Source organism: Salvelinus alpinus, chromosome 27, assembly GCF_045679555.1.
Source record: "Salvelinus alpinus chromosome 27, SLU_Salpinus.1, whole genome shotgun sequence".
Taxonomy (NCBI): domain Eukaryota; kingdom Metazoa; phylum Chordata; class Actinopteri; order Salmoniformes; family Salmonidae; genus Salvelinus; species Salvelinus alpinus.
In genome coordinates, this window is record NC_092112.1 from 46,012,715 (window position 1) to 46,033,274 (window position 20,560).

At 43.1% G+C, this 20,560-nt stretch overlaps 1 protein-coding gene across 1 annotated transcript in view; it reads left to right on the top strand.

The window, feature by feature from the left end:
- Positions 1–20,560, top strand: part of adgb (androglobin) — a 117,909-nt gene that overhangs the window by 55,070 nt on the left and 42,279 nt on the right. The window contains exons 10-15 of the mRNA XM_071370871.1: positions 132–306; positions 587–671; positions 4,501–4,651; positions 15,526–15,568; positions 19,982–20,138; positions 20,253–20,316. Coding sequence (XP_071226972.1) covers positions 132–306; positions 587–671; positions 4,501–4,651; positions 15,526–15,568; positions 19,982–20,138; positions 20,253–20,316 — 675 coding nt within the window. The remainder of the gene's footprint in view (positions 1–131; positions 307–586; positions 672–4,500; positions 4,652–15,525; positions 15,569–19,981; positions 20,139–20,252; positions 20,317–20,560) is intronic.

Sequence of the window (20,560 nt, forward strand, 5' to 3'; positions counted from 1 at the left end):
CTGTAGAACTTCCCCCCCTAAACCACAGACCCATCCTCAATCCTAACATTAGCCATTAGGACCATGAAGAAGATCTGACCCTGTATCAGTGCTTAGCAGCTGCAGTCTTTCCATCTCCTGTGCTGTTCCAGGCGGATTCGTCGGAGCGGCTGAGGCACTACGGTCTGTCTCGGCTCTACAGCCACCCAGTCCTGGTGACCCGTACCCGCGCCTGCCCTCTGGTGGCACCCCCCAAACCACCCGCCGTGCCCCGCTGGAAACTCATCCGACCCCGCAAGGAGACCACAATTACAGATGAGCCCCGGGGTGAGAGAGGGAGGGGGTGAAAGTTGGTTAGGGTGGAGGATACGGGGTGATGCAGGGAGGGGGGAGGACGTGCTGCGCAACGGTGGGGTGAGGGGGTGAGATGGGGCTGAGGGTGGACGAAAGGATGGCGAGAGGGAAGAAGGAGATTTAAGTTGAGGTTCTGGGGGGCCTTTGAAATCAGTACACTGTGACAAAAACAATTTAAATCTTAGAAAACTATAAACGGTAGTAGAAAAATGAAAAAGTTTTACATCATAACCCGTGTTGTTTCTCTGCATAGAGCCTGCGGTGGTGAAACCAGAGCAGTTCATCGAGATATCCAGCCCCTTCCTCAACTACAGGCTGTTGACCATGCCTGCTGAGATGTATGTACTGTACCATACACAGTGGATTTATTCTGAATGGACAAATTGAGGCAGTCAGTGGAGTCTAACCAGACCAGTGTGCATGTGTGCGTGCATTATACCCCATAGAGTGAGAGCATCTTGGCTAGGCTCTAGCAATGTGGGCGGAAGTAGTCTAGTCCATGCCTCAGACACAGACAGTTGCTGGACATAGTTATCTGTACGTCTCAGATACAGTGCCTTTTAAAAAATATTCACACCCCTTGACTTTTTCCACATGTTGTTGTGTTACAGCTTGAGATTGTGTGTCACTGGCCTACACACAATACCCCATAATGTCAAAGTGGAATTATGTTTTTAGACATTTTTACAAATTAATTAAATATGAAAAGCTGAAATGTCTTGAGTCAATAAGTATTCAACCTCTTTGTTATGGCAAACCTAAATAAGTTCAGGAGTTAAAATGTGCTTAATGAGTCATATAATATGTTGCATAGAATCTGTGTCCAATAATAGTGTTTAACATGATTTTTGAATGACTGTCTAACCTCATCTCTGTACCCCACACATGCTATTATTTGTAAGATCCCTCAGTTGAACAGTGAATTTTAAACACATATTTAACCATAAAGATCAGGGAGGTTTTCCAATGCATCGTAAAAAAGGGCACCTATAGGTAGAGTATAAATAAAAAAGCAGACGTTGTATATCCCTTTGAGCATGGTGAAGTTATTAATTACACTTTGGATGGTGTATCAATACACCCAGTCTCTACAAAGATACAGGCGTCCTTACTAACTCAGTTGCCGGAGAGGAAGGAAACCGCTCAGGGAATTCACCATGAGGCCAATGGTGACTATAAAACAGTTGCAGAGTTTAATGGCTGTGATAGGAGAAACATTTGAATGCATCAACAACATTGTAGATACTTCACAAGACTAATCCAATTGACAGAGTGAAAAGAAGGAAGCCTGTACAGAACAAAATTATTCAAAAACATGCAACCTGTCTGCAATAAGGCACTAAAGTTAAACTGCAAAAAGTGTGTCAAAGAACCTAACATTATGACTTGAATACAAGTTACGTTTGGGGCATATCCAACACAACACATCACTGAGTACCACTCTTCATGTTTTCAAGCATGGTGGTGGCTGCTTCATGTTATGGGTATGCTTGTCATCGGCAAGGGAGTTTCTATGACAAAAATAAATGGAATAGACCTAAGCAGAGGCAAAATCCTACAGGATAATCTGGTTCACATTTCAGCAGGACAATAACCTAAAACACAAATATATACTTTGGAGCTGCTTACCAAGACGACATTGAATGTTCCTGAGTGGCCTAGTTACAGTTTTGACTTAAACCGGCTTGAAAATCATGGCAAGACTTAAAATGACTGTCTAGCAAAGATCAACAACCAACTTGACAGAGATTAAAGTTTTTTTTTTAAAGAATAATGTGCATATATTGTACAATCCAGTTGTGCAAAGCTCTTAGACTTACCCAGAAAGACTTACAGCTGTAATCACTGCCAAAGGTGATTCTAACATGTATCAAATCAAATGTTATTTGTCACATGCGCCGAATACAACAGTTGTAGACCTTTCAGTGAAATGCTTACTTACAACAATGCAGTTTAAAGAAAATAACCCCCCCAAAAAGTAAGAGATAAGAATAACAAATTAAGCAGTAGTGAATTACAATAGGGGGCTATATAGAGGGGTTACCGGTACAGAGTCAATGTGCGGGGGCACCGGTGTCGAGGTAATTGAGGTAATATGTACATGTAGGTAGAGTTATTAAAGTGACTATGCATAGATAATAACAGAGAGTAGCAGCAGGGGGGGGGGGGGGGGGCAATGCAAATAGTCCGGGTTGCTATTTGATTAGCTGTTCAGGAGTCTTATGGCTTGGGGGTAGAAGCTGTCTGGAAGCCTCTTGGACCTAGACTTGGCGCCCCGGTACTGCTTGCCGTGCAGTAGCAGAGAGAACAGTCTATGACTAGGGTGGCTGGTGTCTTTGACAATTTTTAGGACCTTCCTCTGACACCGCCTGGCATTAAGGTCCTGGATGGCAGGAAGCTTAACCCCGGTGATGTACTGGGCCGTATGCACTACCCTGTAGTGCCTTACGGTCGGAGGCCGAGCAGTTGCCATACCAGGCAGTGATGCAACCCGTCAGGATGCTCTCGAATGTGCAGCTGTAAAACCTTTTGAGGATCTGAGAACCCATGCCGAATCTTTTCAGTCTCCTGAGGGGAATAGGTTTTGTCGTGTCCTCTTCACGACTGTCTTGGTGTGCTTGGACCATGTTAGTTTGTTGGTGATGTGGACGCCAAGGAACTTGAAGCTCTCAACCTACTCCACTACAGCCCTGTCGATGAGAATGGGGGCATGCTCGGCCCTCCTTTTCCTGTAGTCCACAATCATCTCCTTTGTTTTGATCATGTTGAAGGAGAGGTTGTTGTCCTTGCTCCACCAGGTCAGGTCTCTGACCTCCCTATAGGCTGTCTCATTGTTGTCGGTGATCAGGCCTACCATTGTTGTGATCATGCTAACTTAATGATGGTGTTGGATTCGTGCCTGGCGATGCAGTCATGAGTGAACAGGAAGTACAGGAGGGGACTGAGCATGCACCCCTGAGGGGCCCCCGTGTTGAGGATCAGCGTGGCGGATGTGTTGTTACCTACCCTCACCACCTGGGTGTGGCCAAGTCAGGAAGTCCAGGATCTAGTTGCAGAGGGAGGTGTTTATTCCCAGGGTCCTTAACTTAGTGATGAGCTTTGAGGGCACTATGGTGTTGAACGCTGAGCTGTAGTCAATGAGTAGCATTCTCACATAGGTGTGCCTTTTGTCCAGTTTTGAAAGGGCAGTGTGGAGTGCAATAGAGATTGCATCTGTGGATCTGTTGATGCGGTATGCAGATTGGCATGGGTCTATGGTTTCTGGGATAACGGTGTTGATATGAGCCATGACCAGCCTTTCAAAGCATTTCATGGCTACAGACGTCAGTAGTCATGTATCAACTCAGGGGGTTGAAAACGTATTTTATCAAGATATATTAGTGTTTTATTTTTTAGATTTTACAACTGTTAGAATTGTTCTTCCACTTTGAAATTAGAGTATTTTGTGTAGATCAATGACAAAAAATGACAATGAAATCCATTTGAATCCTACTTTGTAACACAACAACCTTTTGAAAAAGTCAAGGGGTGTGAATACTTTCTGAAGGCACTTTAGGAGTGCATGTACTGTATGTCCACTAGGTGAACTAGACCTAATCTATACTGAATGTTTCAATACTCTCTCCCCTATCTCAAAGACTACTTTCATTGTTCCCCCATGAATATTAAAGATGTAGGATATTCATTTGAGCCAGTTTCCTACAGCAGGAAAATAATTCTGCAGCAACAGGAAATTGGATTTATTATTTTGGATTATAATGAAGTGAAAATTACAAACTTTAGAAGCCTTTTTTGATTCTCAAATACACTACAAGTTTTAAAATAATCCTGCAACAGGGTGATCAAATTAAGATTCTACGTCTGTATGCAAAATGTTGTGTTGGTTTGTAACAGTGTTCATTGACCTATCACTGTGGTTACTGTACTATATAATGTAGTCTGTCATTGTATGTTTTGACAGTGTGAATAACTGTGTTATACTGCCCATGGTGCGTGATGTGTATAGATCTACGATGCGTGTATTTGATATGACCTGTGTCTGTCTGTGTGTATGATCCTGTAGGTGATATGATATATGCGTGATGTTCCCATATGTGATTTGATGTGAATGATGTGTGTGTATATGATGCTTGTACATGATATGATGTGTATGACATGTGTTCCAAGGGAGGCCCAGCAGAGCAGTCACAGGAAGCGTGCATGCAGCTCCACGCTGGCGTCCTTCGCCGAGACAGAGGAGAGCGAGAGCCGAGGGGCCCCGGAGCCCAGTACTGCACGACACAGCATCAACTCACTGTACGAAGTGGACACAGCTGAGGTAGAATGGACACCACAGCCACTGAGCCACACCTGACCTGGTCCATGAGAGGGGGTCTAGAAAATATATTTTCCCCCAAACTCCATCAGAGATGTGTACAGAACTAGACTTCCTGCTAGATCTCTTGCTGTTAGTAAACATAAACTCATACACTGACCAAAAGCATTAAGCCTTTAGTGGGTCATAAGATCTCTCTCTGCTCTACTCTCTCTCTCTCTCTCTCTCTCTCTCTCTCTCTCTCTCTCTCTCTCTCTCTCTCTCTCTCTCTCTCTCTCTCTCTCTCTCTCTCTCTCTCTCTCTCTCTCTCTCTCTCTCTCTCTCTCTCTCTCTCTCTCTCTCTCTCTCTCTCTCTCTCTCTCTCTCTCTCTCATATATATATATTCTGCTAGTCTGTTTAGGGTTCATCAGGGCAACTTCAGTTGCAGCGACAACGCGATACTCACTCGCCCCCGTCCCAATGTCACTTCTGCTGTCTCCCAGGCGACCGGTGACCAGGGGGAGATCTGTACTAAAGACGGGGAAAAAACAGATAGAGAGAAAGTCACATAAAGGGAGAGGTCGTATGTTCTGGCGATAGAAATGCAGCTCAATTAGATGGTAAGCCATCAGTGTCTGTGTCTCCTAGGGGGTTCATTACACTTCACTCCTAGCTGCTGCCTGATGCCACCACAAAAAAAATGCATTAATAATAAATTGCCCTCTTGCGTAACGATAGAGGGGTTAGCACTGTTTCGGGCAGGGTCATTTGGTGTGTGCGTCTGTGTGTTCCTGTGTGCTCAGGGCCATATGTAATGTGAGGGTGTATTTCTATAATAATCCACCCAGCCCAACCTTAGTCCAACAGAGTGAAGTGAACCTTTTGTATCTCCCAAAGGTGACAATAACATGATCTCCATAATGCTCTGGACTACTGGGCATTCTCAGCTATTTTAAATGAGAGCTGAAGCAGACTTTCCTATCGAAGAGCTGTATTTTTACCCCAGGAATGCTAAGAATGTGGTTCACCACCTAAGCCCACTACAGTGACACAGCGTCAGCAATACTACATGTCTACATATCCCAGAATGCAACAGGCCCCATAATGCTGCAGTTTCGTACATGTCACTGACCCCATTGAGCTACGAGCAATTAATGATTAAACTACTACAATGAACTTCTGCATTTCACACAGTTCAGCTAGAGTTGTCTTGACTTTTCCGTGTCTTTCATTGCAGACACTTATAGTAGGAAGTAGCTTAGAGGTTGAGAAGTGTGTCTTAAGACAACAGGCCAACTCTGGCTGACACTTGCTGCTGAAAATTAAAGTCACTTCACGGTTGGATTGGAGTCGGCCCCATGAAGGATGTGATTGAAAGACCGTACCCGTGCAGGTTTCTCCCCCAGATTTTTTAACAAGGTGGTTCTGCTGAGTACTGTGGGGGAGACTATTTCCTGAAATCTAGAGCAAAAAAATACCCTTAAATTATAACATTGTTGTATTTATTACATAGTGGCACAGCCAGTGCACAACGTGGTGCAGTGCCACTCTTACATAGTTTGGGAAGAACCGTACCATGCCAACTGTAGGCCTGCTGCTGGAGGGAAATAACATACTGTAGTTGTGTCTGTTCACGGAACCAAGGTTAATGTCATTTTGTGATTATTGTATATTCGTTTCTATTTCAATTTTTTTTTTTTTTAAGTTTAGTTTCAGTTATTTTTCAGATCTGATTTACTAGTTTTTATTTACTAAAGAAAAAACGTTATTTCGTATTATATTTCGTTTCAATTAGAATTTTAGTGTTAGGGGCAGGAAGTAGCATATGCATGGGAGGCTGGGAGCCATTTATGTGTTTCATAGTTTGTGTTTTTTGGGATGTCAGTTTTGTCCACTGTGGAGCAGTAATGCACAAGGTGACGGTCCGGTCATAGGTTAGGTTCGGTTTAAAGGTAGACTCAGTGAGATAACAAACAGTGCCTTCAGAAAGTATTCAGAATCCTTCACTTTTCCCACGTTTTGTTACTTTACAGCTGTTATTCTAAAATTGATTCAATAAAACAAATCCTCAGCGATCTACACACAGTACCTCATCATGACAAACGAAACACATGTTTTTTATAAATTAGATTTTTTTAATAAAAAATAAGTATTCAGACCCTTTTCAATGAGACTTGAAATTGAATTTGAGTACATCCTGTTTCCATTGATCATCCTTGAGATGTTTCTACAACTTGATTGGAGTCCACCTGTGGTAAATCCTATTGATTAGACATGATTTGTCTGAATCCTGGATTAGGAAGGCCACCAACAATTCAGAAATTTCCATCTCCAACTACAACATTTTCCACCAAGATAGAACTGCCAAAGGGGGTGGAGTTAGCCTGCAGAGTTCGATCACTGCCTCATTGCCTGCGTCCGTAATGGGTCCGTGGTCAAACGACCACCCCTCATCACTGTCAAACGCTCCCTAAAACACTTCAGCGAGCAGGCCTTTCTAATCGACCTGGCCCGGGTATCCTGGAAGGATGTTGACCTTATTCCGTCAGTAGAGGATGTCTGGTAATTCTTTAAAAGTGCTTTCCACACCATCTTAAATAAGCATGCCCCATTCAATTAAAAGAAAACTAAGAACAGACATAGCCCTTGGTTCACTCCAGACCTGACTGCCCTTGACCAGCACAAAACATCCTGTGGCGTACTGCATTAGCATTGAATAGCCCCCGCGATATGCAACTTTTCAGGGAAGTTAGGAACCAATAAACACAGGCAGTTAGGAAAGCAAAGGCTAGCTTTCTCAAACAGAAATTTGCATCCTGTAACTCCAAAATGTTCTGGGACACTGTAAAGTCCATGGAGAATAAGAGCAGCTGCCCACTGCACTGAAGCTAGGAAACACTGTCACCATCGATAAATCTACAACAATCGATAATTTTAAGAAGCATTTTTCTACGGCTAGCCATGCTTTCCACCTGGCTACCCCTACCCCGGTCAACAGCTCTGCACCCCCCACAGCATCTTGCCCAAGCCTCCCCATTTCTCCTTCACCCAAATCCAGATAGCTGATGTTCTGAAAGAGCTACAGGGACTTATTTCTACAGAGATTTACAGAGACTTATTTCTCTGTAAATATCAATGACGTCGCTCTTGCTGCGGGTGATTCCTTGATCCACCTCTATGCAGACAACACCATTCTGTATACATCTGGCCCTTCTTTGGACACTGTGTTAACAAACCTCCAAACAAGCTTCAATGCCATACAACACTCCTTCCGTGGCCTCCAACTGCTCTTAAATGCAAGCAAAACTAAATGCATGCTCTTCAACCGATCGCTGCCCACACCCACCCGCCCGTCTACTATCACTACTCTGGACGGTTCTGACTTAGAATATGTGGACAACTACAAATACCTAGGTGTCTGGTTCGACTGTAAACTCTCTTTTCAGACTCCCATTAAGCATCTCCAATCCAAAATTAAATCTAGAATCGGCTTCCTATTTCGCAACTATGCATCCTTCACTCATGCTGCCAAACATACCCTCGTAAAACTGACTATCCTACCGATCCTTGACTTCGTGCAATGTCATTTACAAAATAGCCTCCAACACTCTACTCGGCAAATTGGATGTAGTCTATCACAGTGCCATCCGTTTTGTCACCAAAGCCCCATATACTACCCACCACTGCTACCTGTATGCCCTTGTTGGTTGGCCCTCGCTTCATATTTGTCGCCAAACCCACTGGCTCCAGGTCATCTATAAGTCTTTGCTAGGTAAAGCCCCGCCTTATCTCAGCTCACTGGTCACCATAGCAGCACCCACCTGTAGCACACGCTTCAGCAGGTATATTTCACTGGTCACCCCCAAAGCCAACTCCTACTTTGGCTGCCTTTCCTTCCAGTTCTCTGCTGCCAATGACTGGAACGAATTGCAAAAATCACTGAAGCTGGAGACATATCTCCCTCACTAACTTTAAGCATCAGCTGTCAGAACAGCTTACCGATCTTTGCACCTGTACATAGCCCATCTGTAAATAGCCCACCCAACTACCTCATCCCCATATTGTTATTTTTTTTTGCTCCTTTGCACCCCAGTATCTCTACTTGCACATTCATCTTCTGCACATCTGTCACTCCAGTGTTTAATTGCTAAATTGTAATTATTTCGCCACTATGGCCTATATATTGTCTTACCTCCCTAATCTTACTACATTTGCACACACTGTATATAGTCTTTTCTATTGTGTTATTGATTGTACGTTTGTTTATGCCATGTGTAACTCTGTGCTGTTTGTGTCGCACTGCTTTGCTCTATCTTGGCCAGGTCGCAGTTGTAAATTAGAACTTGTTCTCAACTAGCCTACCTGGTTAAATAAAGGTGAAATAATAAAACATCTGGAAAGGCACACACCTGTCTATATAAGGTCCCACAGTTGACAGTGCATTTCAGAGCAAAAATCAAGACATGCGGTCGAAGGAATTGACCATAGAGCTCAGAGACAGGATTGTGTTGAGGCACAGATCTGGTATTGGGTACCAAAAAATGTCTGCAGCATTGAAGGTCCAAAGAACACAGTGGCCTCCATCATTCTTGAATGGAAGAAGTTTGGAACCACCAATACTTTTCTGGCCGCCCAGCCAAACTGAGCAATCAGGGGAGAATGGCCTTTGTCAGGGAGGTGACAAAAAACCCGATGGTCAGACTGACATAGCTCTAGAGTTCCTCTGTGGGGATGGGAGATCCTTCCAGAAGGACAACCGTCTCTGCAGCACTCCACCAATCAGGCCTTTATTGTAGAGTGACCAGACGTAAGCCACTCCTCAGATAAAGGCACATGACAGCCCGCTTGGAGTTTGCCAAAAGGCACCTAAAGACTCTCAGACCATGAGAAACAAGATTCTCTGGTCTGATGAAAGTAAGATTGAACTATTTGGCCTGAATGCCAAGCGTCACGTCAGGAGGAAACCTGGCACAATCCCTACGGTGAAGCATGGTGGTGGCAGCATCATGCTTAGGGATGTTTTTCAGTGGCAGGGACTGGGAGACTAGTCAGGATCAAGGCTAAGATGAACGGAGCAAAGTACAGAGATCCTTGATGAAAACCTGCTCCAGAGCGCTCAGGACCTCAGACTGGGGTGAAGGTTCACCTTCCAACAGGACAACGACCGTAAGCACACAGACAAGACAATGCATGAGTGGCTTGGGGACAAGTCTCTAAATGTCCTTGAGTGGCCCAGCCTGAGCCCGGACTTGAACCCGATCAAACATCTTTTGAGAGACCTGAAAATAGCTGTGCAGCAACACTTCCCATCCAACCTGATAGAGCTTGAAAGCATCTGCAGAGAAGAATGGGAGAAACTCCCCAAATACAGGTGTGCCAAGCTTGTAGCGTCATACCCAAGAATATTCAAATCAAAGTTCATTTGTCACGTGCACCGAATACAACAGGTGTAGACCTTACAGTGAAATGCTTACTTACAGGTTCTAACCAATAGTGCAAAAAAGGTATTAGGTGAACAATAGGTAGGTAAAAAAATAAAACAACAGTAAAAATATATACAGTAGCGAGGCTATAAAAGTAGCGAGGCTACATAGACACCGATTAGTCAGGCTGATTGAGGTAGTATGTAGATATGGTTAAAGTGACTATGCATATATGATGAACAGAGAGTAGCAGTAGCATATAAGAGGGGTTGGCGGGTTGTGGGTGGGACACAATGCAGATAGCCCGGTTAGCCAATGTGCAGGAGCACTGGTTGGTCGGCCCAATTGAGGTAGTATGTACATGAATGTATAGTTAAAGTGACTATGCATGTATGATAAACAGAGAGTAGCAACAGCGTAAAAAGAAGGGTCGCACACAATTGGGGGGGCACACAATGCAAATAGTACGTGTAGCCATTTGATTACCTGTTCAGGAGTCTTATGGCTTGGGGGTAAAAACTGTTGAGAAGCCTTTTTGTCCTACACTTGGCACTCCGGTACCGCTTGCCATGCGGTAGTAGAGAGAACAGTCTATGACTGGGGTGGCAGGGGTCTTTGATAAGTTTTAGGGCCTTCCTCTGACACAGCCTAGTGTAGAGGTCCTGGATGGCAGGCAGCTTAGCCCCAGTGATGTAGTGGGCCGTACGCACTACCATCTGTAGTGCCTTGCGGTCAGAGGCCGAGCAATTGCTGTACCAGGCAGTGATGCAACCAGTCAGGATGCTCTCGATGTTGCAGCTGTTGAACCTTTTGAGGATCTCAGGATCCATGCCAAATCTTTTTAGTTTCCTGAGGGGGAATAGGCTTTGTCGTGCCCTCTTCACGACTGTCTTGGTGTGTTTGGACCATTCTAGTTTGTTGTTGATGTGGACACCAAGGAACTTGAAGCTCTCAACCTGCTCCACTACAGCGATGAGAATGGGGACGTGCTCGGTCCTCCTGTTTCTGTAGTCCACAATCATCTCCTTAGTCTTGGTTACGGGATAGGTTGTTATTCTGGCACCACCCGGCCAGGTCTCTGACCTCCTCCATTTAGGCTGTCTCGTCGTTGTCGGTGATCAGGCCTACCACTGTTGGGTCGTTGCAAACTTAATGATGGTGTTGGAGTCGTGCCTGGCCATGCAGCTGTGTGTGAACAGGGAGTACAGGAGGGGACTGAGCACGCACCCCTGGGGAGCTCCAGTGTTGAGGATCAGCGTGGCAGATTTGTTGCTACCTACCCTCACCACCTGGGGGCGGCACGTCAGGAAGTCCAGGATCCAGTTGCAGAGGGAGGTGTTTAGTCCCAGGATCCTTAGCTTAGTGATGAGCTTTGAGGGTACTATGGTGTTGAACGCTGAGCTGTAGTCAATGAATAGCATTCTCACGTAAGTGTTCCTTTTGTCCAGGTGGGAAAGGGCAGTGTGGAGTGCAATCGAGATTGCATCATCTGTGGATCTGTTTGGGCGGTATGCAAATTGAAGTGGGTCTAGGGTTTCTGGGATAATGGTGTTGATGTGAGCCATTACCAACCTTTCAAAGCACTTCATGGCTACGGACGTGAGTGCTACGGGTCTGTAGTCATTTAGGCAGGTTGCCTTTGTGTTCCTGGGCACAGGGACTATGGTTGTCTGCTTGAAACATGTTGGTATTACAGACTCAATCAGGGACATGTTGAAAATGTCAGTGAAGACACCTGCCAGTTGATCAGCACATGCCCAGAGCACACGTCCTGGTAATCTGTCTGGCCCCGCGTATGTTGACCTGTTTAAAGGTCTTACTCACGTCGGCTGTGGAGAGCGTGATCACACAGTCGTCCGGAACAGCTGATGCTCTCATGCATGCCTCAGTGTTGGTTGTATCGAAGCGAGCATAGAAGTGATTTAGCTCGTCTGGTAGGCTCGTGTCACTGGGCAGCTCGTGGCTGTGCTTCCCTTTGTAGTCTGTAATAGTTTGCAAGCCCTCAAGGCTGTAATCTCTGCCAAAGGTGCTTCAACAAAGTACTCAATTATGGGTCTGAATACTTATGTAATAACCTGTTTTTGCTTTGTCATTATGGGGTATTGTGTGTAGATTGATGAGGGAAATAAATATTTAATCAATTTTAGAATAAGGCTGTAACCTAACAAAATGTGGAAAAAGTCAAGGGGTCTGAATTCTTTCAGAATGCACTGTAGATGCACCAAATAAACAGTAGTAGTGGGTCAGTAACCAGGAGTTTAACCAGGTTAAACTTCTCCGCTGTTTTGGTCCCATAGCTGCCACGTTGTAGCAGCGTGAAGTGCACCTGGGCACATGTTCTGTGTGACTTGCATCACGCTCATCTCCATGGGCACGTTCCTCTGCTTAGACGTTGCTGACGCCTGCCAGATCTTACAACACCTGGATAGGTATTTTACGTATCAGCTTAACCACATCATGGTTGCATCCCCCTGCTTAGACGTTGCATGTGTCAAGCAATGGTTGCATGTCACGTCATTGACTGTGCAGTCGGCACCAGACTGCTATATCATATGATGTGGTTAGATGATACATGTAATATCTATGTAGACGTTGTTTTGGAGTCAAAGATACAATTATTTTGAGAAACTAAAACTATTAAAGAAAAAACAATTTAGTAAACTGAAATAAAATTATTTTGAGAATAAAACTATTTCAGTTTACTAAATTGTTTTTCCATTAATAGTTTTAGTTTCAGTTTACTGTAAAAACCTTGCTGAACACTACTAGCATATAATCACTGGTATGGACCCTGTGGTCAGTGGATGGAGTGTTCTACTCTGTTGAAGAGGATATGCTAAGTGTTACAGTGTGACTTGTTACATGGCTGTTATCGGTCGGAGGAGGAAAGGAGGTGGTCAAGTGTGTCTCCCCATCACAAAACCCAGTTCTTCATCTTGTTCCCTCGCATGCACGCACACACACACACACACACACACACACACACACACACACACACACACACACACACACACACACACACACACACACACACACACACACACCTCTGTGACTCATAGCAGGCCATGGTCTGAAGTCACATCAAAAGAACCCAGAATTGTAATTGACATCATTTACGCATAAACTGTATGTCAGTCAGACATTTAAGCAATAAGGCATGAAAACCCAGGGATTGTCGTGTGATAACTCCCGACTAAGGGCTGCTCTTAGGCCCGAGGCGAAGCCGAAATATGTTGGCAACCGTTATAAAACTTTGTTTTGCGTATTTGAAATATTTACCTGAATTCCTTACCACCCTACTAAATGTGTCACTACTGAAACATAGTGAACAAGTCACAATAAAGGGAGACCCATGCACAGTACTGATCAATTTGATGAACCTTTTATTGGCATACCAAATGAACAAAATATGAAGACAAAAAATCCTGATTTTTAGAACTGTAAAATGCTCAATGTTGATTGTATGAATCTGAAATGTGTTAATTGATTGAATTACTTATGCATCTTACTCATTGTGTTGTTAGATGTTTAAATAATCACTTTACCTTTCTGTATTTTGGCCAAATAACAGACGTTTTTGTGTCAAGTGCCAATCTTGATGCATATACAGTAACTTGTTTTAGGATAGACATTGTCATTGAAAGCTTCCACCATTTAATAAAAGTAGCGAACCTTGGTGGGGATTCCTATGGGTCGGGAGGGATCAGCCAATGATTAGAGAGCGTTGTCTTCTTCAAATTGGGTTGCCTATGGTTTGTAAACCAAAGACTAAGGTAGTATCCAGGAGCCCAGACCAAGCTTTATACTCGGACATTGGTCCCAAGATCCAGACCCAGTGAGTTGAGAACATGACAAGCTAAAGACTGAATTGATGTGGTATTAAGTGGTCTCAAGATCAAGAGTCCATGGGCCCCTTTCTTCAAGTAGAGTAAACTTGAGTACAGTACAGTCTCTATGGTGTCAACTGTTTCGGTTATGACCGTTTCGGTTTGGACAATCTTGTCTTATTTTGGACTTTAAAGAATCCCCATAGCCAACATTGTGGCTGGTTATCATTCATTTGGACAGCAAACATATATTTTAGTCCCAAAATCGTACTTCACATATTTCTTGAAATATTAGATGTTTGGTAGAGACACTTCTAAAAAATACATGAAGATTTACCAACTTTCTCACAAATTTTCTCCAAAATGTAAGCAGACAGGTAACTCACCATGTGGCCATGCTGGAGAAGTGTGCAATCCCATCACCTGGTGATATGTGCAGGGGTGTGGCTTAAATCACATTAATTCTACAGTATTTTAATGTGTGTGTTTCAGTAGTGACAGCATTTTTTTATTTTTTATTTTTTATTTTTATAAACAGAACTACTAATTAGATCAATATCTTCCAAGGTAATAATCGAACAACTCACAATGTTCTATTGAAATAATTGTAAAAAAAACAAAAACATTAATTGCTTTATTTTCAAACATGTTTAGGAGTCAGTGTTTGGGACAGGCTCCTCTCTATAGAAATAGGTGTATAAACAATGACTTAGTACAATATTTCATTTAACAATATGTTTGTTATTGCCTTAGATTGAATTAGAAGGTATCATGATTTACATTTAAGTCATTTAGCAGACGCTCTTATCCAGAGCGACTTACAAAATGTAAATAAATATCCTTAGTTTGGAGACTTAACTGTTTTTTAAAATAGCTTTTTTTGGGGGTGGGACTGCAATTTGCACCACTTTTTTAGAATCACTTCATATATTATGCACTACTTTTGACCAGTGCCCTATTGGCCCTGGTCAAAAGTAGTGCTCTATGTAGTGAATAGGGTGCCATTTCCCGATTCAGCCCCTCTACAGTATGTCTTAATTAGCTTGTTGAGAGGAACATGACATGTAAGTGTTTTCGTAATCCCTGGAACAGTTTCGTAATCCCTGGAACTGAGAAACATGCTCTGGTACACAACACAATGCCTGCCCTCTACATCTGTTAACAAGCTAAGTAACATGATTATAGTCCACATGCAGTGTTCATTTAGCTGGGGAGGAAGGAGTCCCCTTGCCTTGTCACATTGAGGTATGTCTGCCTGGTGTTCCCGTGCCAGATAGCTCTCACGCTCTCTCACGCTCTCTCACGCTCTCTCACGCTCTCTCACGCTCTCTCACGCTCTCTCACCCTCTCTCACCCTCTCTCTCTCTCTCTCTCTCTCTCTCTCTCTCTCTCTCTCTCTCTCTCTCTCTCTCTCTCTCTCTCTCTGTCTCTCTGTCTCTCTCTGTCTCTCTCTGTCTCTCTGTCTGCAGTTCAGTTGGGATAGGAGGGTTACTACAGGCATCTACTGTATAGACCCTCTGCTGCTCAACTGTGACATGCCTTTCAGTTTCTCTCTCTCTGTTTCTCTCGCTCTCTCTCTCCTTGCCTCTTCCTCTCCCCCAATGTTTGTAACTGGTTCTTTCTACCCCCATCTCTATATCCCTTTAGATTATAGCAGATGAGAAGAAGAAGGATGACAATACAACCAATGGTAAAGGCTATCTCAATTCTACCCAACCACACCACACAGTACATACATCACATAATACTACAGTGCTATACACTGATCAATGTGATTCATTACTATCACTGAAAGTGACAATAACATATTGTGAAAACCAACTTATATTTCATTAATGGTACTGTAAGAAGTGCATCCATTTATTTGATGGTGGTTGGTAAAGCCACGGTATGTCACTATTAGTTTAATGTACAGATGTGTTTAGGAACCGTGTGTCTCCCCCCCTTCCTCTCCTCCTTCCCTCCCATCCTCTTCCCCCCTTATCCTCCCTCCTTGGCTGAGACTCTTTGAAGATGCGCCTGGGATTATGCTTTATGACAACCGTCCAATTATCCAGCCTCCCTATCTCCCCTCTTTTTCGTTGCCCGGTAACACCTGCCATTGGAGTCACAGGATGACCATTGCTCAGGACGGCGCGTTTGCCTATATCCCTATGTAGCTCCACAAGGATCGTCTTCTCTTTGAGTGGAACTTCACTGATATATGATCAATGATATGTATGTTTACATGGAAGCATTATGTGGGAGTGAGCAGTGTTGATCTGAGTCTCCTGAATATATGTTAAATGTATGGGCCCCAGATAACACATGGCCTACTGTAGATCAGCACAGACCGATTTCTGTATGAGTCACGAGAAAAACACTGCTATTTATATTTAATAGCGACACTATCTCAAAGCCATAAAATGTGTCATAAAAAAATCTATCCTATCTATTCAGCTGATACTTATTAATTTCCTTAGTTTTGGGGTTTAATTTGTAAAGACTTCAAATGTTGCTATAGACAATGATTATGTTTGATCTACTGTATACAGTGGGGGGGGAAAGTATTTAGTCAGCCACCAATTGTGCAAGTTCTCCCACTTAAAAAGATGAGAGAGGCCTGTAATTTTCATCATAGGTACACTTCAACTATGACAGACAAAATTAGATTTTTTTTTCTCAGAAAATCACATTGTAGGATTTTTAATGAATTTATTTGCAAATTATGGTGGAAAATAAGTATTTGGTCAATAACAAAAGTTTATCTCAATACTTTGTTATATACCCTTTGTTGGCAATGACAGAGGTCAAACGTTTTCTGTAAGTCTTCACAAGGTTTCCACACACTGTTGCTGGTATTTTGGCCCATTCCTCCATGCAGATCTCCTCTAGAGCAGTGATGTTTTGGGCTGTTGCTGAGCAACACGGACTTTCAACTCCCTCCAAAGATTTTCTATGGGGTTGAGATCTGGAGACTGGCTAGGCCACTCCAGGACCTTGAAATGCTTCTTACGAAGCCACTCCTTCGTTGCCCGGGCGGTGTGTTTGGGATCATTGTCATGCTGAAAGACCCAGCCACGTTTCATCTTCAATGCCCTTGCTGATGGAAGGAGGTTTTCACTCAAAATCTCACGATACACGGCCCCATTCATTCTTTCCTTTACACGGATCAGTCGTCCTGGTCCCTTTGCAGAAAAACAGCCCCAAAGCATGATGTTTCCACCCCCATGCTTCACAGTAGGTATGGTGTTCTTTGGATGCAACTCAGCATTCTTTGTCCTCCAAACACGACGAGTTGAGTTTTTACCAAAAGGTTATATTTTGGTTTCATCTGACCATATGACATTCTCCCAATCTTCTTCTGGATCATCCAAATGCTCTCTAGCAAACTTCAGACGGGCCTGGACATGTACTGGCTTAAGCAGGGGGACACGTCTGGCACTGCAGGATTTGAGTCCCTGGCGGCGTAGTGTGTTACTGATGGTAGGCTTTGTTACTTTGGTCCCAGCTCTCTGCAGGTCATTCACTAGGTCCCCCCGTGTGGTTCTGGGATTTTTGCTCACCGTTCTTGTGATCATTTTGACCCCACGGGGTGAGATCTTGCGTGGAGCCCCAGATCGAGGGAAATTATCAGTGGTCTTGTATGTCTTCCATTTCCTAATAATTGCTCCCGCAGTTAATTTCTTCAAACCAAGCTGCTTACCTATTGCAGATTCAGTCTTCCCAGCCTGGTAAAGGTCTACAATTTTGTTTCTGGTGTCCTTTGACAGCTCTTTGGTCTTGGCCATAGTGGAGTTTGGAGTGTGACTGTTTGAGGTTGTGGACAGGTGTCTTTTATACTGATAACAAGTTCAAACAGGTGCCATTAATACAGGTAACGAGTGGAGGACAGAGGAGCCTCTTGAAGAAGAAGTTACAGGTCTGTGAGAGCCAGAAATCTTGCTTGTTTGTAGGTGAGCAAATACTTATTTTCCACCATAATTTGCAAATAAATTCATTAAAAATCCTACAATGTGATTTTCTGGATTTTTTTTTCTCATTTTGTCTGTCATAGTTGAAGTGTACCTATGATGAAAATTACAGGCCTCTCTCATCTTTTTAAGTGGGAGAACTTGCACAATTGGTGGCTGACAAAATACTTTTTTGCCCCACTGTAGTTCATGAATAACTCTCGTATATGTTGATTATGTTTGATCTACTGTACAGTTCATGATTAGCTCTCATTTACTTTGATTACAGTTGAAGTCGGAAGTTTACATACACCTTAGCCAAACACATTTAAACTCAGTTTTTCATACTTCCTGACATTTAATTCTAGTAAAAATTCCCTGTTTTAGGTTAGTTAGGATCACCACTTTATTTTAAGAATGTGAAATGTCCGAAAAATAGTAGAGAGAATGATTTACTTCAGCTTTTATTTCTTTCATCACATTCCCAGTGGGTCAGAAGTTTACATACACTCAATTAGTATTTGACATTGGTAGCATTGCCTTTAAATTGTTTAACTTGGGTCAAATGTTTTGGGTAGCCTTCCACAAGCTTCCCACAATATGTTGGGTGAATTTTGACCCATTCCTCCTGACAGAGCCGATGTAACTGAGTCAGGTTTGTAGGCCTCCTTGCTCGCACACACTTTTTCATTTCTGTCCAATAATTGGCTCTAGGATTTAGGTCAGGGCTTTGTGATGGCCACTCCAATACCTTGACTTTGTTGTCCTTAAGCCATTTTGCCACAACTTTGAAAGTATGCTTGGGGTCATTGTCCATTTGGAAGACCCATTTGTGACCAAGCTTTAACTTTCTGACTGATGTCTTGAGATGTTGCTTCAATATATCCACATAATTTTCCTGCCTCATGATGCCATCTATTCTGTGAAGTGCAACAGTCCCTCCTGCAGCAAAGCACCCCCACAACATGATGCTGCCACCCCTGTGCTTCATGGTTGGGATGGTGTTCTTCGGCTTGCAAGCATCCCCCTTTTTCCTCCAAACATAACGATGGTCATTATGGCCAAACAGTTCTATTTTTGTTTCATCAGACCAGAGGACATTTCTCCAAAAAGTACCATCTTAGTCCCCATGTGCAGTTGCAAACTGTATTCTGGCTTTTTAATGGCGGTTTTGGAGCAGTGGCTTCTTCCTTGCTGAGCGGGCTTTCAGGTTATGTCGATATAGGACTCATTTTACTGTGGATATAGATACTTTTGTACCTGTTTCCTCCAGCATCTTCACAAGGTCCTTTGCTGTTGTTCTGGGATTGATTTGCACTTTTCGCACAAAAGTACGTTCATCTCTAGGAGAAAGAACGCGTCTCCTTTCTGAGCGGTATGACGGCTGCGTGTTCCCATGGTGTTTATACTTGCGTACTATTGTTTGTACAGATGAACATGGTACCTTCAGGCATTTGTAAATTGCTCCCAAGGATGAACCAGTCTTGTGGAGGTCTCCAATTTTTCTTCTGTGGTCTTGGCTGATTTCTTTTGATTTTCCTATGATGTCAAGCAAAAAGGCACTGAGTTTGAAGGTAGGCCTTAAAATACATCCACAGGTACACCTCCAATTGACTCAAATTATGTCAATTAGCCTATCAGAAGCTTCTAAAGCCATGACATCATTTTCTTGAATTTTCCAAGCTGTTTAAAGGCACAGTCAATTTAGTGTATGTAAACTTCTGACCCACTGGAATTGTGATGCAGTGAATTATAAGTGAAATAATCTGTCTGTAAACAATTGTTGGAAAAATGACTTGTGTCATGCACGAAGTAGATGTCCTCACCGACTTGCCAAAACTATAGTTTGTTAACAAGAAATGTGTGGTGTGGTAGAAAAACAAGTTTTAATGAATCGAACCTAGGTGTATGTAAACTTCCGACTTCAACTGTATGTTTGATCTACTGTACAGTTCATGAATAACTCTCATATACTTTGATCATGTTTGATCTACTGTATAGTTCATGAATAACTCTCACATACTTTGTAGCTCATAGTAATATAGATCAAAAGCAGCAAACCAATCAATTCTATAGCTTTTACACAACACTTTCTCATCATGATCTGTGTCCGTTTGAGATGTTCTCCAACATTTCAGGGATAGTCACTTTGTGACCTGTCCTCTCTGCAGATCAGGAGGTGTGTGAGACTGCCCCAGCCACAGAGCGGTCCAAACAGGCTAAGGAGCCCAGCCCGGCGCTGCTGAAGTCTCAGGATTTGTTTGTTTCTGAGAAGCCTATGTTACAGGAGTCCTGGGTAGACCTGGATGACTTCTCCAAGTGCTTCCAGTAAGACCCATTGGTTTATAGCTATGTGGTACTGTGTTTCTATGGCTCTGAAGACCACTACTCTTTGTCTTACAGTCCAAGGGGTTGATGCAAAATTCTGGTTTGTTTTTTCAGGACACTTGTGATTTTCCACAAGCCAAACACGTATCCAAACCATTTCCAGAAATCCCATTTCAAGGTAAATGTATTCCTAAGTAATGTCTAAGCTTTTTTTAATGATATCTACTAACCTAACATATGGAATTGTTTTAGGATATTAATCAAATAGATTTTGTATTTTAGGACCCGTGTAGGTATACAAAATATTTATACAACGGGTGGGTCTATTCCTGAATGCTGATTGTTTAAAACCGCATTCCAGCCGGTGTCTATTCCACAAGTTGCCACCGGCTAAATCTATGGCGTTAAAATGCTTATTTACT